We start from the raw sequence: 19576 nt of genomic DNA, 5'->3' as shown, positions 1-19576 counted from the left end.
CTGTTGGGACTTAGTACTTTTTTCTCTAAAAGATTTTCTCTATTCGGGGGAGCCGCGCAGATAGCTAGTCAGGGGGGAGGGGGTCCGCGCAACTCACCTAGTCCCCGCAGGAAGCTAGTCAGGGGGAGGGGGTCCGCGCAACTCACCTAGTCCCCGCAGGAAGCTAGTCAGGGGGAGGGGGTCCGCGCAACTCACCTAGTCCCCGCAGGAAGCTAGTCAGGGGGAGGGGGTCCGCGCAACTCACCTAGTCCGCGGAGTGACCTTGTCTGGGGGAAGGGGGAGGGTTTCGGGTACCAGAAAACCTATCCAGTGAAGTCCTTTTGCAGCGATTGCTCACCTAGGACTTGAACCCACACTGGCAGGATGATCAAATGATTCAAAGGTAACAGAGCTACCATTTACACCATTTTGGTTCCCACTGGATAAATTTCTTTCCTTATATTTATACTTCCACTTTCTTCAAACATCAGAAAAGCAAAAGCCTCAACCTGGAATTGAAACCCAGACATGACATTTGTCTGACTCTTTGAATTTCAGAGCACTACCAACTGCGCCACTGTAACTGTTGAGAAATATTGCTCGTTTCTAATATTTGAACCTCAGAATGGAATGACATGCAATGATGAAAAGATCAGAAAAGTAAAAGCCTCAACCTGGAATTGAACCCCAGACATGACATTTGTCTGACTCTTTGCATTTCAGAGCACTACCAACTGCGCCACTGTAACTGTTGAGAAATATTGCTCGTTTCTAATATTTGAACCTCAGAATGGAATGACATGCAATGATGAAAAGATCAGAAAAGTAAAAGCCTGAACCTGGAATTGAACCCCCAGACATGACATTTGTCTGACTCTTTGCATTTCAGAGCACTACCAACTGCGCCACTGTAGCTGTTGAGAAATATTGCTTGTTTTTAATATTTGAACCTCAGAATGAAATGACATGCAATGATGAAAAGATCAGAAAAGTAAAAGCCTGAACCTGGAATTGAACCCCAGACATGAAATTTGTCTGACTCATTGCATTTCAAGGCACTACCGACTGCGCCACTGTAACTGTTGAGAAATATTGCTCGTTTCTAATATTTGAACCTCAGAATGGAATGACATGCAAAGATGAAAGGTCAGAAAAGTAAAAGCCTCAACCTGGAATTGAAACCCCAGACATGACATTTGTCTGACTCTTTGCATTTCAAGGCACTACCGACTGCGCCACTGTAACTGTTGAGAAATATTGCTCGTTTCTAATATTTGAACCTCAGAATGGAATGACATGCAAAGATGAAAAAATCAAAAAAGTAAAAGCCTCAACATGGAATTGAACCCCAGACATGACATTTGTCTGACTCATTGCATTTCAGAGCACTACCAACTGCGCCACTGTAACTGTTGATAAATATTGCTCGTTTCTAACATTTGAACCTCAGAATGGAATGACATAAAAGATGAAAAGTAAAAGCCTCGACCTGGAATTGAACCGCAGACATGACATTTGTCTGACTCATTGCATTTCAAGGCACTACCGACTGCGCCACTGTAACTGTTGAGAAATATTGCTCGTTTCTAATATTTGAACCTCAGAATGAAATGACATGCAAAGATGAAAAGATCAGAAAAGTAAAAGCCTGAACCTGGAATTGAACCCCCAGACATGACATTTGTCTGACTCTTTGCATTTCAGAGCACTACCAACTGCGCCACTGTAGCTGTTGAGAAATATTGCTCGTTTTTAATATTTGAACCTCAGAATGAAATGACATGCAATGATGAAAAGATCAGAAAAGTAAAAGCCTGAACCTGGAATTGAACCCCAGACATGAAATTTGTCTGACTCATTGCATTTTAAGGCACTACCGACTGCGCCACTGTAACTGTTGAGAAACATTGCTCGTTTCTAATATTTGAACCTCAGAATGGAATGACATGCAAAGATGAAAGGTCAGAAAAGTAAAAGCCTCAACCTGGAATTGAAACCCCAGACATGACATTTGTCTGACTCTTTGCATTTCAAGGCACTACCGACTGCGCCACTGTAACTGTTGAGAAATATTGCTCGTTTCTAATATTTGAACCTCAGAATGGAATGACATGCAAAGATGAAAAAATCAGAAAAGTAAAAGCCTCAACATGGAATTGAACCCCAGACATGACATTTGTCTGACTCATTGCATTTCAGAGCACTACCAACTGCGCCACTGTAACTGTTGATAAATATTGCTCGTTTCTAACATTTGAACCTCAGAATGGAATGACATAAAAGATGAAAAGTAAAAGCCTCGACCTGGAATTGAACCGCAGACATGACATTTGTCTGACTCATTGCATTTCAAGGCACTACCGACTGCGCCACTGTAACTGTTGAGAAATATTGCTCGTTTCTAATATTTGAACCTCAGAATGGAATGACATGCAAAGATGAAAAAATCAGAAAAGTAAAAGCCTCAACATGGATTTGAACCCCAGACATGACATTTGTCTGACTCTTTGCATTTCAGAGCACTACCGACTGCGCCACTGTAACTGTTGAGAAATATTGCTCGTTTCTAATATTTGAACCTAAGAATGGAATGGAATGCAATGATGAAAAGATCAGAAAAGTAAAGGCCTCAACCTGGAATTGAACACCAGACTTGACATTTGTCTGACTCTTTGCATTTCAGAGCACTACCGACTGCGCCACTGTAACTGTTGAGAAATATTGCGCGTTTCTAATATTTGAACCTAAGAATGGAATGACATGAAAAGATCAGAAAAGTAAAAGCCTCAACCTGGAATTGAACCGCAGACATGACATTTGTCTGACTCATTGCATTACAGAGCACTACCGACTGCGCCACTGTAAGTGTTGAGAAATTATGCTCGTTTCTAATATTTGAACCTCGGAATGGAATGGAATGCAAAGATGAAAAGATCAGAAAACTAAAAGCCTGAACCTGGAATTGAACCCCAGAATGACATTTGTCTGACTCTTTGCATTTCAGAGCACTACCAACTGCGCCACTGTAACTGTTGAGAAATACTGCGCGTTTCTAATATTTGAACCTCATAATGGAATGACATGCAAAGATGAAAAGATCAGAAAAGTAAAAGCCTGAACCTGGAATTGAAACCCAGACATGACATTTGTCTGACTCTTTGCATTTCAGAGCACTACCGACTGCGCCACTGTAACTGTAATATTGCTCGTTCTAATATTTCAACCTCATAATGGAATGACATGCAAAGATGAAAAGATCAGAAAAGTAAAAGCCTCAACCTGGAATTGAACCCCAGACATGACATTTGTCTGACTCTTTGCATTTCAGAGCACTACCGACTGCGCCACTGTAACTGTTGAGAAACATTGCTTGTTTCTAATACTTGAACCTCATAATGGAATGACATGCAAAGATGAAAAGATCAGAAAAGTAAAAGCCTGAACCTGGAATTGAACCCCAGACATGACATTTGTCTGACTCATTGCATTTCAGAGCACTACCGACTGCGCCATTGTAACTGTTGAGAAACATTGCTTGTTTCTAATACTTGAACCTCAGAATGGAATGACATGCAAAGATGAAAAGATCAGAAAAGTAAAAGCCTCAACCTGGAATTGAACCCCAGACATGACATTTGTCTGACTCTTTGCATTTCAGAGCACTACCAACTGCGCCACTGTAACTGTTGAGAAATATTGCTCGTTTCTAATATTTCAACTGCAGAATGGAAGTAGGGAAAGTACAGAAAATCAAAAAGCTGCCTCAACTGGGGTTTGAAATCAAGTCAAAGGAGTTTGTCTGACTCACTCTGTTACAGGGCACTACCAATTGCGCCACAGTAAATGTTGAGAAATATATTATTAATATTTTAACTTCAGAAAGAAAGTAGTAAAAGAGCAGAATTTTCGAAATGATGTCTGTTCAAGTTTGAGCCCTAGACATCCTATTCATTCTGTTGCAGAGTGCAAACTGTTGAGAAATGCTTAAACCCTAAGAATGTTTGAGGAAATGACCAGGTATTGTACTATACACATGCAAGGTTTATATTTAAGTAACAGGAACCAGCTTATAGTACCAGAATTCCTTTTGAGAAGTTGTGTTTGTTTCCTAGATTTGAGTTTACAAATTCTTCTAAGTAAGGCTCTCTCTACCACACCCCACCCTCATCATGTACCCCATTTCTATCCTGGTTTTGTTGATAAATTGCTTGCCGAATTCAAAAGGAATCTATATGATAGCGTGTGTGTATATGTATATGGATTTTACTTCAAAAGTTTGGATGAAATTCTCAGTATGTGACTCCACCTTAAATAGTACAATACCCTATTGTTTTACATTCAGGTCAAATTTTTCATTTGAGGTCACCAGAGGTCAAAGTCGTAAAACTTTGTCAACTTCAAAGGAAAGCTTGAATGAACTTCAACTTCAGTATGTGTATTCACCTTAGTGAATACAATAACCCTGTTGCTTTTCACAGAGGTCTAAGGTCATCTGAGGTTACCTGAGGTAAAAAGGTCTGAAAAACTTGCAAACTTTCATGACATCAAAGTTCAGAAGTAAAATTTTCAATGAATGTCATGCTCGATATGCAGATCCAACCAATAAGGGAAACCCTGTTGATTTCATTGAGTTCAAATGTCATTGTAGGTCAACATTGGTTCAAAAAGTTGTGAAAGCCTTGTAATGGCAATTAAATCCAAAGATAAAAAGCTTGGCATGTGGACAGACCTTACTAACTACAAGAGCATTGTATGCAAGGTTTTCAATTAATTTCCACATCAAATCACTAAAGGTCCTGATTTGTGTTAGCATACACTACTGAATCACGAAACCATGGCACCATTATATTTTTCCTCATCTGAATTTGCAAGGAAATGGCACAAAATCCTGAACACAGTTGAAATTGCTAGATTAAAATTAAGCAGTTGAAGTCATTTGTCTACCTGATTCATTCAAGTCACTAACTAAAGGCTCGACCCCTGAAAAGAAATTTACTCTTGCCCAAGGAAGATTCAGTCAGTTAATGTAATCTGTGTGGCAGTCCAATCTTTAGAAACCAGCTGAACATTGAAATGATTGGAACCTGACTTGACTCTTTGTGTCTGCGATAAAATCATGAACACCGTAGATGGTTTGCTGTCTATAATATGGGTGGGAAGTTTTTGATCCCTGGATTTAAATTCTCTTTTCAATGAAACAAAAGAAATAGAAAACTAGTTGATGATTTTTCAATTTGTCATTTTGTTTATATATTTACAATCAAGTTATTTAATTGTTGTTTTTCTTGTACAAAAAAACACAAATTCATATCAGTTGCATATTATAACAGTTATACAAGTCACAAACGACCAGGACTTTTCTCTCTTTAATGAGTAAGATTTGACAATAATTAACGTGATGTAGAATGACGGAGAATACACAAACATTAGCACAGATATCATAATAACCAACAATTATTTTACTCTTCACTCCTTACACAATTTTTTACCAAAAGTTAATCTTAAAGAGATTTTTCTAATGGCAGACAATTTGACACTGATATTAAAAGAAAATTATTCCAAACTGCTAATTGAAAACCCAATCTCAATATATTTTCCATAACTTCAAGATATAGTTGATTGAATGGAAGCTATTTGGACTGGCTATACCCACCCCCCACCCCCACCCCATTCAACCCTGCATATGAATTCTCCACAATCTTTAACTTTCTCATTATAGTCTTCTGGTTGAATTCTCCTTGATACATTTGGAAAGTATAAGGTTTTCCAAATTTAGAATTTCATCAAAATAAACTTTCTGGTAGCAATGTTGTTTTTTTTTTCCTCTACTCATTAAAGTGAGTTAAATATGATATAGACAAATGAAAAACATCAGCTGAATTGATGTGATGACATCATTCACTATGCTGTCGGTTGCCAGATGCAATAACAAAATACCATCAAAACTTTGAATAATTCATAAACTTTGCAATAATAAATAATATAAGGATGTGGGGGGGTTGACCTAAAGATGTAAAATAATAATTTCCAGCATTTTGTATTCAGTAATTAACTACAGCCCCAGGAATGTCAATTTAACTTTTTAGACTTTGTTTAAACATTAAAACTGCTTAAAATGTCAAAGAAATGAGTTTTCACCTCTTCCTTCACCTTCATTGTCTTTGCCATATACCTTTGAACTATTTCAAATTTAATGAAATTTTCCTAGAACACCAATCGTGAACCTTTCAAATATATATTTATTGATATAATTTGTCTGTCAAAGTAAGAAAACTGATTTTCATAAACAGAAAAAAACAATTCTTAAATACCAAAGATCTCTAGTAGTTGGCATTCTTGTCAAAGAATATTTTTATTAAAACTAAAATCTAAAAATTATTGACTAAAGACCTGATTGTAATATTAGATAATATATTCTTAAATACCAAAGATCTCTAGTAGTTGGCAATCTTGTCAAAGAATATTTTTATTAAAACTAAAATCTAAAAAATGTTGACTAAAGACCTGATTGTAATATTAGATAATATATTCGGTGGACTCTGTAAAAGGGAAAGATATGGTCTGGTTTTGTCAGAGGGTTCAAGCCACCATAAAAACATAGTTTTACAACATATAAATATAGTTCTTTGTAATGTCTACTTTTACAAAATCAATGGTGCTTTCCAGTCATGACATAAAGTAACAGAGGCCACTGCCATAAATCAGTGTTATCTAGTTCCTTGAAACTAGACAAGTTGCAGTCACAATTTCCATCATACTCATCCTTTGTAACACAACTTTCCAGGTAGACTAATTTTTTTTAAAGCACCTTATACTTGTGTTTTCTAAGCACGTTTTTGTTTGGCCAAATTTCTCAAATGTTTGTCAACTTGAATAAGTCAATCACCCAGCCTGTCCCTATAAACTTTTATCCGGTGTGCTCGCACGCTAGTGAGCGTGGTGTTCCGATGAGATTCAGATATCTGTACGCACATATATGACAAATCATAGAGGGCGCTATCTAACAGAGGGCGCTATCCATATATGGAATCACTGGAGAGTCCTATTGGTCTCATTACTTATAAGGAAGGAAAGGGTTTAACCAATACATCATCACTTTTGACAGATGTACAGATGGGTGTTAAGTAGGAGAATGGATTATATAGGTTATCACACCCCACCCAGCTGGGGTGCATTCGCATTTTATGGATAACATTTTTCGAATAAATCAGTTTAAATTGCCAAAGTAGACCACTAGTTTGAACCTTATCCATGGAGAGTTGAACTATCACAGTTAAACCTGCAAGATGTTTAAGTTGTATGGTTGTCTCATAGAAACAGAATAAAATATATTTACAAAACACAGCATACATCATTTCTAATTTCAGAAAATGAGTACTCCTTTGTACTCTGAAAATAATAATAATAATAATAAAATATGGATGGAATTATTTGGTAAAAATGTATATAAAGTACATGATAATATGATAAATATATTGAAGGCAAGGTGAATGGATTGGTTAATGCCAAACATTGTTACTGCACTGATTTTTTTACGGACATAAATGACAAATACTCAAATTTCATGTTTCTTAAGATTAATGGATAAAACTCACTGTTTAATCAAGGAGTACAGAGTACTCCATTTCCATGCGTAGTAACATATATATAAGTACTTCAAATCTTTTGGAAATTTTTAGCGTACAATTCAACTCTGATTGTTCCCCAACACTTATTTCCACATGAAAGTAAGGAGATTTGACCGTGATTCTGTTTATTACAAAAAGTTTTGAAACTATTTCATACTAAAGTTCCCTTAAAGTTGTAGGGCAGAAGCTTGAATACTGAAGGTTCATTAGATATGACAAAGAAAGAAAGTTTGTCCACAATTTTGAAAATTTGATTTACTATTTGAATTTAACTATTTAGAGTTCAGCATTCTTGGTGTAAACTGTCGGGTAATTACAATACCCATGTTTGCAATTTGCTCCTATTCAATTTAGAAGCCCCTATCTTTTTATATTTAGACAAAATAATGGAGAGGGAGAGGATGAAATTTCAGGAACAAAACTTATAAGCCACCCACAAATTTAAATCATACATCACAGACTTTTATCTCAGTGCAAAATGCTGTTTTGTGACATTTCATAGAATAAACTTGGTGCTATATTTGATATCATAAATTAATTGAGATATTAGTTTCACCGACTTATTTAAATAGTCACTCGTCGGACAAATTCAACAAGGCAAGTGTTTTAATTTTGGTCTACTTCAGGTCTAGTTCTTCTCTTAAACGAGGCTTTCCTTTGGCAATTGAGTCGATAATTGTTCACTTTGACCGAGCAGTTTAGTCGATGATTCAGATGTATCCTGCTCTTCCTCCTCTTCTCCTTGCAATCTCTCTAGAATTGATGAGAGGTTTCCATGTTTGTTACTCTCCTGTCCGTGTTTCGGCGATTCCTGTTTTCTACAGTTGATCCCGTTATTATTTTCCTGCAGTAGAGAACTTGTCAGTTCCGAGGTATCTTCCTGCTCTGTTTGACTCTCGTGGTGATGCGTCGAATCGGACTCTTGCTCCTCGAACTCTGTCAGGCTGAACTCTGTCGTGTTCTCGCTGTTCGTGGTCAGCTCCTTCCCGTCCGTCCCGGCTTTGGGTTTCTTCGAGAGAGGGGATCTCGGAATCCACAGGTGGACCGGGCTGCGATTGCTTCTGTGTTCCGGAGATCTCTGAGGGGTCTGATTCAGCACCTGAGGGGGGGACTTTGGACGAGAGCAAGCAGATACGCTGATGTCCCCCGACCTTCCCTCCGATGAGGATTCAGGAGTTGTTGAGATGTTCCCTTTGGATTCGGGGCCGGGGTCTGCTTGACCTAGTTGCTTCGAAGCCAACATACCCTCTGACATGGATACACTTCTTCTTACCATTTGCTTATTGTTCCGTAAAGAGCTACCGTCCCAGTCTTTATTGGAATAAGTCCTGTTAAATCTGTGGTCGCCTCGCCACGACAGAAATGGAATCAAAAACTTCTTCCTCTTGGACTTGACCCGGCCGGAACTAAATTGCGATGGCCTGAAAGAGCCATCGTGTCTCTCTAATAGGGGAGAGCCCGATCCCCTGCGGATGATATCTAGGTCCGGACACGCCATGAGGTCCAGGTAGTTACCGTGGCCGTCCCGCTCGGCGGAGACCTTGGCACCGTTTTCGGTGGCGTCATACTGGGACGGTGACGGCCCTTGGGGGCATCCTTCTTCAAGATCCCCACTGTTGGGACCGCCATCTGATACCGGCATGTTGTCGTACCTCTGTAAGTAGGGGTTGCCATTCAGTGGTACCACTCTGTCAAAGTTCTCATTGCCGTTGACCTGATTTCCGATGGTGATAGAGGGCCGAGGGTGCCTCCTTTGGCAGATCATGCCCCAGATCTTCCTGCCGATGGTCTTGCAATCGGATTTAAACTGTTTCGTCAGCAGCGTATACAGGAAAGGATTTGCACACGAGTTGACCGGGAGGACAAAGACGGTGAGCACTTTAGCACCGTATAAGGAGATCAGTTGCACGTCGAATATAGCAGTTATTGCAAAGAAGACAACAGGCGCCCAACATGCAAAATCTGTAAAGACTAATATGGACATACGTTTCGCGATCAAGGAATCCTTTGAGTTCCATGCACTCGATCCTTGAATTGAATAATATATGCTTGCATAACAACACATGATCACTATAAAAGACGTTGCGTTGAGGATGATGACGCAGAGAACAGCGATGCGAGCCACGTTTTCTTGGACGTCCATCGGCAGGCAAACCACTGTGACGTACTGACTGACAAAGCTTAGAGGCAGCGAGGCCATGACCAGTGCAAACAGCCATCCGAACCCCATGATAATGACAGCTCCTTTCAGTTTCAATCGCTTTGAATAGAGGGCGTATTTCAAGGTGTAGAACCGCTCCAGCGTTATGACGCTGAGAGTATATATGGATAACTCTGAGGAAAGAACGCCCAGGAACCCTGTGATCTTGCACGCTGCACTCCGTTGCCACTCCACACCGATCTTCTCAAACTCGCCCAGGCTCGTGATATCCACGATCGCTAGGAAGCCGAGGTACAGACCCATGATAAAGTCGGCGCAGGCTAAGTTGCATATCAGGAATCTGGAGACGTCCATTTTGGTCTTGGAGAAGATGTTCACAACGAGGACTGTTACGTTACCCGTCAGGGCTAAAACGAACACCATCCAAACACCGAGACGAAGATACCAAGACTCAAAGATGTCATCGCAGGGCACAAACGGACCTGTTAATTGTAAATTAGCACTGGTTTATATAACACAGACATTATGGCAATGGAAATAAGATTGTCTCTCTTTTTTATTTTTATTTTTCTTGTTTTGGTTTGCTGTTGAACCCAATTTAGAGAAACCTCTGTCTGTCCATGTCTTGAAACAAATATTTAATTAATTTACATAATTAACTCTTCCAAAAATATCACTGCGAGGTTATTAATGATCAACCAATCAAGACATCCTTCCAGATATTGACACCAAATGAGGGAGTAATTTAAAATCCCTGATATATTTTCATCACCCAAAAATAAATAATTTTATCTTCTTAAAATCAACAAGGAAAAGAATTAAACTTTTTTTTCCTTTTGTTTCGCAATTTGAAATAAAATCATGTCTCGTGAAAATGATAAAACGATTATCGCAATCGGCAAACATGCTTCGAAAAAAGTCATCCAAGCCAACTCAGAGAGATTTTTAAGAACCATTTAATATTACATAATCTTGTAGTAGCAAATAATTTCTTTCTATTGTCCTAATACAGTAATTCGTGCTGTAATAAACCACCTACGACGGTGTTTCTATTTATAAACAGAAATAGAGGAATCCACTGTAGATGCCATGCTAATGCCTCCCCCCACCCCTCTTCTCTTCTCCATCCCTTGACTTTCTCCCTTTCTCCTAACTAATTTGATCATATGAGGTCACTAACCAGGCTGGGGGGGGGGGGGGTGACAGGTGATGTTGTAACTATGTACTGCCATGGTATCCCCAAGTCTCTATACCTCCTTTCTCCACCTCTCACTCCTACCCCCCACCCCCACCCACCCCTCCTTCCACCTCCACTTCCCACCCCTGCCATTTTCCTCTTCCCTTCAATTTGCTTATATGGATTCACTAACCGGGCTCGGGGTGGCAGGTGATGTTATAAGTGTCTGCTGTCATAGTATCCTCGAGTTCACTCCAACTAGTGCCCCAGATGCTACCCTTCATATCAATACCACTCATGTCCTGATGGTGGAGTTGATCAAAAGAGGTAGAATCATCGAATGTTGAGAAAGAGTAGTCCCAGTCGCTGTGGTTATAGACATCTATTGGAAAAGAAACAAACTCATGGTTATTCAACGCAAATAGTTTATTGAACACAAGGTCTATAATGTATCCACTAGCTTACTTTCAGAGATATTGCTCGTATAACTTTTGAAGAAGGATACATCTGTTCCTAATCCTGCTCGTTTAATGCTGGTAATTAACATATAAATGAAGTCACTGCATCAGAACGCAATGATTGTTATAAATCTGTCATCAAACTATATAACAGCAAACTAAAAACAGAGAGAGAGGAATTGTAGGCTGAAAGTAATTGGTACCTACATTCTGGGTACTGGCCCTGGGAGGGTCCTACCAGCCACAGGCGGTCCTCTAGGGAGGAACTTTGTGTGTGTCTGGCATTGAAGTACTGACAGCAGTGATAAGCATAGGACGTCTTGATATGTCGTATCATCGGCAGTTCTTCCGGTGGAGGAATGTTATTGAGTTCTGGGTTATGCGCAGTAAACAATTCCACCAGGTTTAAAAGCCCAGCAGAGGGCATAACTTTGAACCGATTGTTTGCAAGATTTCTGTGAAGAAAAAATATCAGAGACATTTAATGTGATGGATATGAAGAAGGCAGGGGCAGAATGAGGGTGAGGAAGGATAGAATGAGGAAGGGATAGAATGAGGAAGGGGTTGAATGAGGAAGGGGTTGAATGAGGGTGAGGTAGGGGTTGCATGAGGGTGAGGAAGTGGTTGCATGAGGGTGTGAAAGGGATAGAATGAGGGTGAGGAAGGACTGAATGAGGAAGGGGTTGAATGAGGGAGGTGAAAGGGTTGAATGAGTGAGGAAGGATTGAACGAGGGTGAGGAAGGGATAGAATGAGGGTGAGGAAGGGGTTGAATGAGGAAGGGGTTGAATGAGGGTGAGGAACGGGTTGTATGTGGGTGAGGAAGGGGTTGCATGAGGGTGAGGAAGGGGTTGCATGAGGGTGAGGAAGGGGTTGTATGAGGGTGAGGAAGGGTTGAATGAGGAAGGGGTTAATGAAGGTGAGGAAAGGGTTGCATGAGGGTGAGGAAGGGGTTGAATGAGGGTGTGTAAGGGATAGAATGAGGGTGAGGAAGGGTTGAATGAGGAAGGGGTTGAATGAGGAAGGGTGAGGAACGGGTTGTACGTGGGTGAGGAAGGGGTTGCATGAGGGTGAGTGAGGAAGGGTTGAACGAGGGTGAGGAAGGGATAGAATGAGGGTGAGGAAGGGGTTGAATGAGGTGAGGGTCGCAATCTGGGCTCTATTGATTGGCGGACAAATACAAAATTCAGTCTAAATACTGAATAACTGTTGATTTAACACAATAATCAATCTTATTGGGCAATGTTACTTCAAGCAAATAATATGTACAAAACAACATTGTTTGTGTACAAGTTAGAAAACTTAAAACATGCGATGAAAGTTAGATTTAAAGTTATTCATCTGTACTTTTCTACCATAAGTTAACCTACTTATTAATTGCAACCTCTTATTTAAGTTTTCTACGATAAGTTAAACTCGGGAGACGCTGCAGGCCTGGGGGGACCATGGCCCCGAATTTCAAAGGGCCCCAATTTTTTAAGGCAACAATTTTAATATGGCCATGTTGCCATCACAGGCAGCATCACTTCTCATTGGTCTGACTCCTCCCCTCCCCTCCCCCTCCCCAACCCCAACCCCTTCCACTTCACCCCTATGGCAGTAGCCCTGATATAACATATGCATTACTGGATGGAAACAAGGCAAGGTAAGGTATCAGCAGAAGTAAAAGGTTTATATTGCACATATACCAAATTGTGCCTTCCCCCTACATATATCCCCCTATAAGAAAACAGGTTGTTGATCTTTGCCATGGAAGTCGGCCAGCACACTTCGGCATTCTTTCTCTCTCCCTACTTGCATGCAGCGACCTACTTTGTATAATTCAGGTAGAGTTTTTCACATTTTCTATAGGTCAATGTCACATTTCCGACCAATTTTTTTTTTTAACTGTTTAACATAACTCCCCCATTTCATGCTCGCTTTACCAGTAAATTTATGGCCTAAATAAAACTTTTTAAAGGTCCTCATGGATTTCCAATAAACAATTGCAGGTAGTCTATTGTGTCTATATTTATAAGGTTTAACAATACCGTACATTGTTTCTGTTAAAACCCCTAGCATTTTTACCAAAGGCAGACATCCTATAGCTATATATTGGGAAATGAGGATAAAATAACCTATTTCCAAACTTTGCCTTCAAAATGCCTTCGGCAAATAAAAGTTTGGCTACTATGGACAGTTCAGCCATGGTGAATGAACCTTCGAAAAGCAGTGACCTATTTTCTGAAACCTCCTTTATGTTAGGGTTTAAATTTCCACAATCTTTTTTTACTCTTTTATTTCTTTTTACGTACAAAATTCTTTCCGGCATATTTGTTGTTATTGGTTATGATGTGTACAAATTGTCACAATTGATATGTTTTTCGTAATCCCTTGAGCCAAAACTGTATACGCTGTAAACATTCGGCATGGGTTAAAGAAAAAGAAAAGAAAAAATATGCTGAATTGGCAGGAATGTGGAAATGAATGGTTCAGCTAAGGAAACATTTAATCATTTTCTACTATCACAGCATGACAATAGTCACATAACCCATAATCCATCCATAACCCACCCATAACCCACTCCTAACCCATTATGAATGATTCAGCTGAGGAAACATTTAATCATGTTCTACTATCACAGCATGACATTACTCCCATAACCCACCCATAACCCACTACTAACCAATTACTCACAAGAGTCAAATAAAACAATGAAGGTACCACAAAGTCCCCATTATAGCAATAAATTTGGGCTTTTTAAGACTAAAAGCACATCAACATTAAACAACATCATCACATTTAAAAACTTTGTGATTGTCATAAGGTACAGTATATCTATTCATGCTTACACATTTTTATTCAAGTTGTGATTCTTGAAAATATAAAGCTATAAAGTTTAGATTTTGATCTCTACAGAACTCAAGCAAAACAATAGGGACCTCATACTTGCCACATGCCAAGTAAAGATATTGCCTACAGCCCATTTCTTGTGATATCATGTTTAAAAGGTAGGACATGCATACACTCAAACACGCACATGCACACACTGATTATGGGTTACTTGCGTGCCAGCACAAGCTACCAAAACTAAGAAAAACACCAAGATTAATAAAAACTATGCAAAAAAATAAATAATAAACAAAACAAGAATAAACCAACTCACAAACTGTGGAGATATTGAAGAGGTATGAATGCATCCTGGTGGATTGCTGTTATCTTGTTACCGCTCAAATCTCTATACAAAAATAAAAAATAAACAAATAAAACTACAAATTTGTTAATCATTCAACCAATCAATCCAACAGTAAATTGAAATATTAATTATTTTATTTATACAAAAATAATTGCTATTTTCCTTCTCTGGCTATAAATGAATGGCTTTGAAGCATAAGTAAAATTGTATCCAAGTCTCTGGAACGGACAACATGCTGGACTTTTTGAAGAAAAGATCTTTTGAAGAAAATGTTTAAGTCCCGGTACATAGACTGAGATATGTTACAGCGCTGAATGAAAACAGCGCCCTCTGTATAATTGGTGAAGCTCCCCAATGACCAAATTAGTAAACATCTTTGATTTCAATTTTTAGAAATTGTTTGCGATTCTTCTCATTATCATTCAAGACGAGATCCTTTGAAGAATATTTTTGAAGTCCCGGTACACAGACTAAGATATGTTACAGCGCTGAATGAAAACAGCGCCCTCTGTGAAAATGGTGACCCTCCCCAATGACCAAACTAGTAAAAATCTTTGATTTCAATTTTTGAAATTTTATCACCGAGGACATTTTTATACACAAACATAAATTGAGGAATTTTTTTTTTTTTAAATGATTTTCCTTCATTACTTTACAATGATGCATTAACTAGTATATATAATGGGATACATCGATATGGGCTCGTCAATCAACAACTTTTGTCGATAACTAATCTAGTTTGAATGCTGCAAAGAATGCTTTGGATAGAATTCAAAGTGACTTAAAGTAATGACCTTAGGATTGTGCTGTGTCCTACAACAGACTTATTTAGCCCTTTGTTGGTTGGGCTTCTGGTAAAGCCCACTTCGTTAGTCTGGGCATGGGGTGGGGGAGGGGGGGCACCAGTCAGAAGCCACAGTTCTATAACAGGACCAGTCACGGTCATTTCAACAACCCCCCCCCCCCATTGTAGCCTCAAAAATATATTTGCCCTTTTCCATTTTTTTTTTATAGAATTTCTCAGTCTGTTTCATTTTGGTCATTTTCTTTATAGAGCAATTAATTACCAAACTCCACAAAAACCTGCTTTATCTACTCACAGGTTCTCCAGACAATGTAAACCATGGAATGCTAACTGATGAATATAGGTAATCTCATTGTATTTCAGGACCAGGTCCAAAAGGCAGTCCGGACCAATAAACGAGCTATTTGCAACATCCACTATCTTGTTGAAACCAAAATTTCTGGAAAAAAAAGAAAAGAAATGAAGGTACATGGAAGAAGTTTCAGACTCTCCAACCTCCATCTTATTCCCCTCCCATCTCTCCCCTCCCATCACCCCCCTCCCATCACCCTCCCCCCGTTGTTTCTCTGGACTATACTCCCATTCAAGCCTGTCACAAACTTCTTTCACAATTAATTTCTCAGAGAGTATCAATGATGATGAAGCAAGAATCTGACCTTCTGAACTTCTCTCTTCTTTTATTTCTTTCTTTTTTTTTTCATTTACATTTGGAGGGAGGGAGCAAGGGGGGAGGGTGAGAGGTGGTGTGAGGGGGCAACAGGGGGAGCATTACACATCTGTTGTGAAACTATAACAAAATAGATTCTTCTTGCCCTTAAACTTGATATTAATGCACAGGGAGAAACATGCATTACCCTTTAAAAAAAAGCTTACATTAAACATCCTTATATAACTAGTACATTTCCTACAACCTTATCAGGTGCTTCAAAATATGTCAATCTCATTGTAGGCTAATTTTGATCGAATATTAAAACTCACAAAGTAACGAGGTTGGTACATCCGATGAATGTGGGTATGGTCTCCAGATGGTTCCTGTACAGATCTCTGCCAAAAAAAAAAAGGAAATTAAAATCACAAATAAAACGGTTTCCGGTCGGTTTGGAACGGTAGAATACATTTGCGGCTTCTAAAATAGAAAATTTTGATCATTTTCCCGCCAGTTTCTATCGTTGAAAAACACTGTTATACGGCCAACAGCGAAGAACCTATGAAGATTGTCAGACATTTTGCAATTGTGCATGCATCCTTTCTCTTCCTAGAAATATTTCAACAAAAGAAACTGCTTATTCAGTCAAATCATCGCTGCATAGTAGAGGTGGATAATTTCAAACAATCCCAAAGGGGAGGATCTCTTTAGATACTTACAAAAGTCAAGGACAAGCTCGATAAGGAGGGGATGAAAATCTGTGCTAGCAAAGAGCATTATTTAGATCATTCCTAGTACGAAAGTAAGGAAGCAAAATAAATAATTATTACTCACAGTTTAGCCAGATCGCCCATCGTTGTGCAGAAATCTTCAGGAATGGAGGTAATGTTACAGCTATGGAAAGTTCTGGTAAGGGTGAGATACATGACAAATATTTTAAATCGGACTGATATCACACTGCATTTGTGAAACATGCTAACCGAACAAGCTAACCATCATTTAAACATTGATACCATAATTTTAGCACATTAAAATTTTTTTTTTTTTTTTTTTTTTGGAAAATGACTTACATTTCTTCTACATGGACGGTACCAGTAAGATCAGGTAAGGTCCTCAGGTTTGTAACACCGGACATTTTTCTGTAGGAGGAATACACAGATACTAAAAATTGTGAAAAAATAGATGTTCCAAGTGTGGCATACAGTATTAATATTAATAATGCATTGTACAGTATTAATGTATTGTATGTAGGCATTTTGTTAATTGCAGTATTAACGCATTGTACTGCAGTATGTTGTACAGTAGTTGCAGCATTTCGAGCACAGATACTTTCACTGGCATATGTTTCACATGTCCAAGCATGTACTCTACTCAACTTCTCAACTTATGAAGAAACTTTTCACACATTAAACTCCCTTTATCCCCCATGCCTCATCCTCCCCCCCCCTACTTCTAGAAACTTCTGCAGCCACTTTTATCTGAAATAGCTGAAAAGTTTGTACATTATTTCCAATAAGTTTTCAGTAGTCCATTGATTGACTCTGTAGGAATATTGAGATATACCCAGGAAAGTTAAAGGTATTGAAGACTCGCCCCAAACCGCATGCCACCCTCTGAAAAGAGATAACTTTCCGATACTTGCAGTGAAGTTTTCTTCTTGTCGCTACAAAATGTAGACAGTGATACCTTGTTATCTTTGATCTGGACCTGAGATCAGGGAGTTCCATAACAACTCCCTGCTGAGATGTCCATCGCTGCTATGTACACTGTGTTGTATGTATTGACCGTAGCTGCATGTATTGACTGTACACTAGTGTCTAATTAGCGACGGTAGCAAGCTGTGTGTGTATTTTCTGGGATCGATGGTGGTGTCTAACACTTCTGTTACACCTCATTCGAAACTAGGTCAGATTACTGGCATCAGACGTTTCTTTGTGCGCGAGTCTTCAATGCCTTTAAAGTCAGGATGGGTGAGACAGAAACACTTAAATCTTGTCTAGAAATCTTAAACCTGCCAACCCGCCTTCCCCCCTCCCCCCCCTGCCCCATCCAATCCATTCAATATTATGCCACAACGTTCATCATATATGTTATCATTGCCAGCTACTTACATGTACTTGAGTGCCGGTAGGCTGTTGAATGCTCGTAGACCAATGTTAGCGATGGGGTTACCGTCCAGTTCTAGCTCTGTCAAATGGCGTGATCCAGCAAAAGCGTTATTCGGGATAAACGAAATTCCATTGTGACTCAGGGATCTGAAGAGATGATGAGAAAGATATATGTTTTCTGGTTGATGATCTTTCTAGCCAATTTAAAAGTTGGTAATAGATACATGAACCTTGCACCAGCTAGATGAAAACATAAAAATTAATCAAAAAAATTAAAAATTATATTTTTTGTTACATTTTGTTAATTCCTTTTGAGATAACTGTGATGAACAATTCCACCAACAGAGAAAAAAAAAATGAAGAAAAACTTGATTCCCTCTCTTTCAATCTCCACATACCTCTCTGTATCATATATTTCTCTGGGCTCCTAGTTGGTCCCTTGTCCCAGGACTGTAGCACCCCCCCCCCCCATGTCACTCCTCTCAGGCTTGAGTAAAATTTGGCATGCCAACTGGAACTAAATTGGGCATCAAAGTAAGTATGAATATTGTTTTTATAGTAACATCCTCATATACTTACAAGGTCTGTAGAAAGCTGTTATTCTTAAAGGTAAACGGTTGTATCTCTGTGATCAAGTTCATGGACAGCTTGAGTTCTCGTAGATGCGTAAGATGAGAGAGGGCAGCATAGGGGATTGTGATTAGACTGTTGTCTTCCAAGGAAAGCGTTTCCAGATGTTGCAACCCACTAAATTCTATCCCAGGTACCAGACTCAAATAACAACTATCCATAAAACTGCAAAATTTAAAACAAATAAAACAAAACAAAAAATAGCATTATACAGTTTTAGAGCAATACGATATTTAAAAAAAAAAATACTGTTATATTTATGTCATTTGAAAATCAGTTTTGTCGCACAATCAACTTTGTTATTTGGACAAAACTTAAAAAAGAGCCCATGTTGTCCATTGCAAGCTACAATTATGAACAGGCAAACTTTATCAACAAAATTAGCCCTGCAGTGCACCATAATTATTTTTCTATGACCCCTTTAATCCCTTCATCATGCCTGTTTTCACTAAATCTACATCTTGTCATGTTTTTCTCTTAAGTTTAATTACTTCTAACGGCTAGCCTTCGAAGATCCTGCTAGGATCAAAATGACAGGACCTTTAAGTTTCATATATTCACCTACACAAGCTTTGGCAGTACTTAATTAAAATTGCTAACAGCTTTTCCTCTCTACTGTTTTTCATTTCCTTCAATACCTTGATAACTATTTTCTAGCTTATTGAACACTGTGTTCCGTTAAAGCTCTCAAAATTAAAGTAGGCTTCATGTATGTATGACTCTTCAATTAATTTTGAAAGTTTATATATCTTTAATTAATCTACCAGTTCTGCAACTTTCAACTTTTCCGTTTTCAACTTTTTACCAGAG

At 38.8% G+C, this 19576-nt stretch overlaps 1 protein-coding gene across 1 annotated transcript in view; it reads right to left on the bottom strand.

Moving 5' to 3' along the window:
- Positions 1 to 5201: 5201 nt before the first annotated feature.
- Positions 5202 to 19576, bottom strand: part of LOC139969816 (uncharacterized) — a 59459-nt gene continuing 45084 nt past the window's right edge. Inside the window, exons 5-14 of the mRNA XM_071975102.1 lie at positions 18716 to 18931; positions 18140 to 18283; positions 17099 to 17167; positions 16863 to 16934; positions 16361 to 16426; positions 15678 to 15821; positions 14548 to 14619; positions 11611 to 11858; positions 11139 to 11327; positions 5202 to 10250 (exon numbers count right to left, since the gene is read on the bottom strand). Coding sequence (XP_071831203.1) covers positions 8248 to 10250; positions 11139 to 11327; positions 11611 to 11858; positions 14548 to 14619; positions 15678 to 15821; positions 16361 to 16426; positions 16863 to 16934; positions 17099 to 17167; positions 18140 to 18283; positions 18716 to 18931 — 3223 coding nt within the window. The 3' untranslated portion in view covers positions 5202 to 8247. The remainder of the gene's footprint in view (positions 10251 to 11138; positions 11328 to 11610; positions 11859 to 14547; positions 14620 to 15677; positions 15822 to 16360; positions 16427 to 16862; positions 16935 to 17098; positions 17168 to 18139; positions 18284 to 18715; positions 18932 to 19576) is intronic.

This window comes from Apostichopus japonicus, chromosome 7 (genome assembly GCF_037975245.1).
Source record: "Apostichopus japonicus isolate 1M-3 chromosome 7, ASM3797524v1, whole genome shotgun sequence".
Classification (NCBI taxonomy): domain Eukaryota; kingdom Metazoa; phylum Echinodermata; class Holothuroidea; order Aspidochirotida; family Stichopodidae; genus Apostichopus; species Apostichopus japonicus.
The sequence above is the reverse complement of the archived record's forward strand: the minus strand, read 5'-3'. Positions and strand labels throughout refer to the sequence as shown.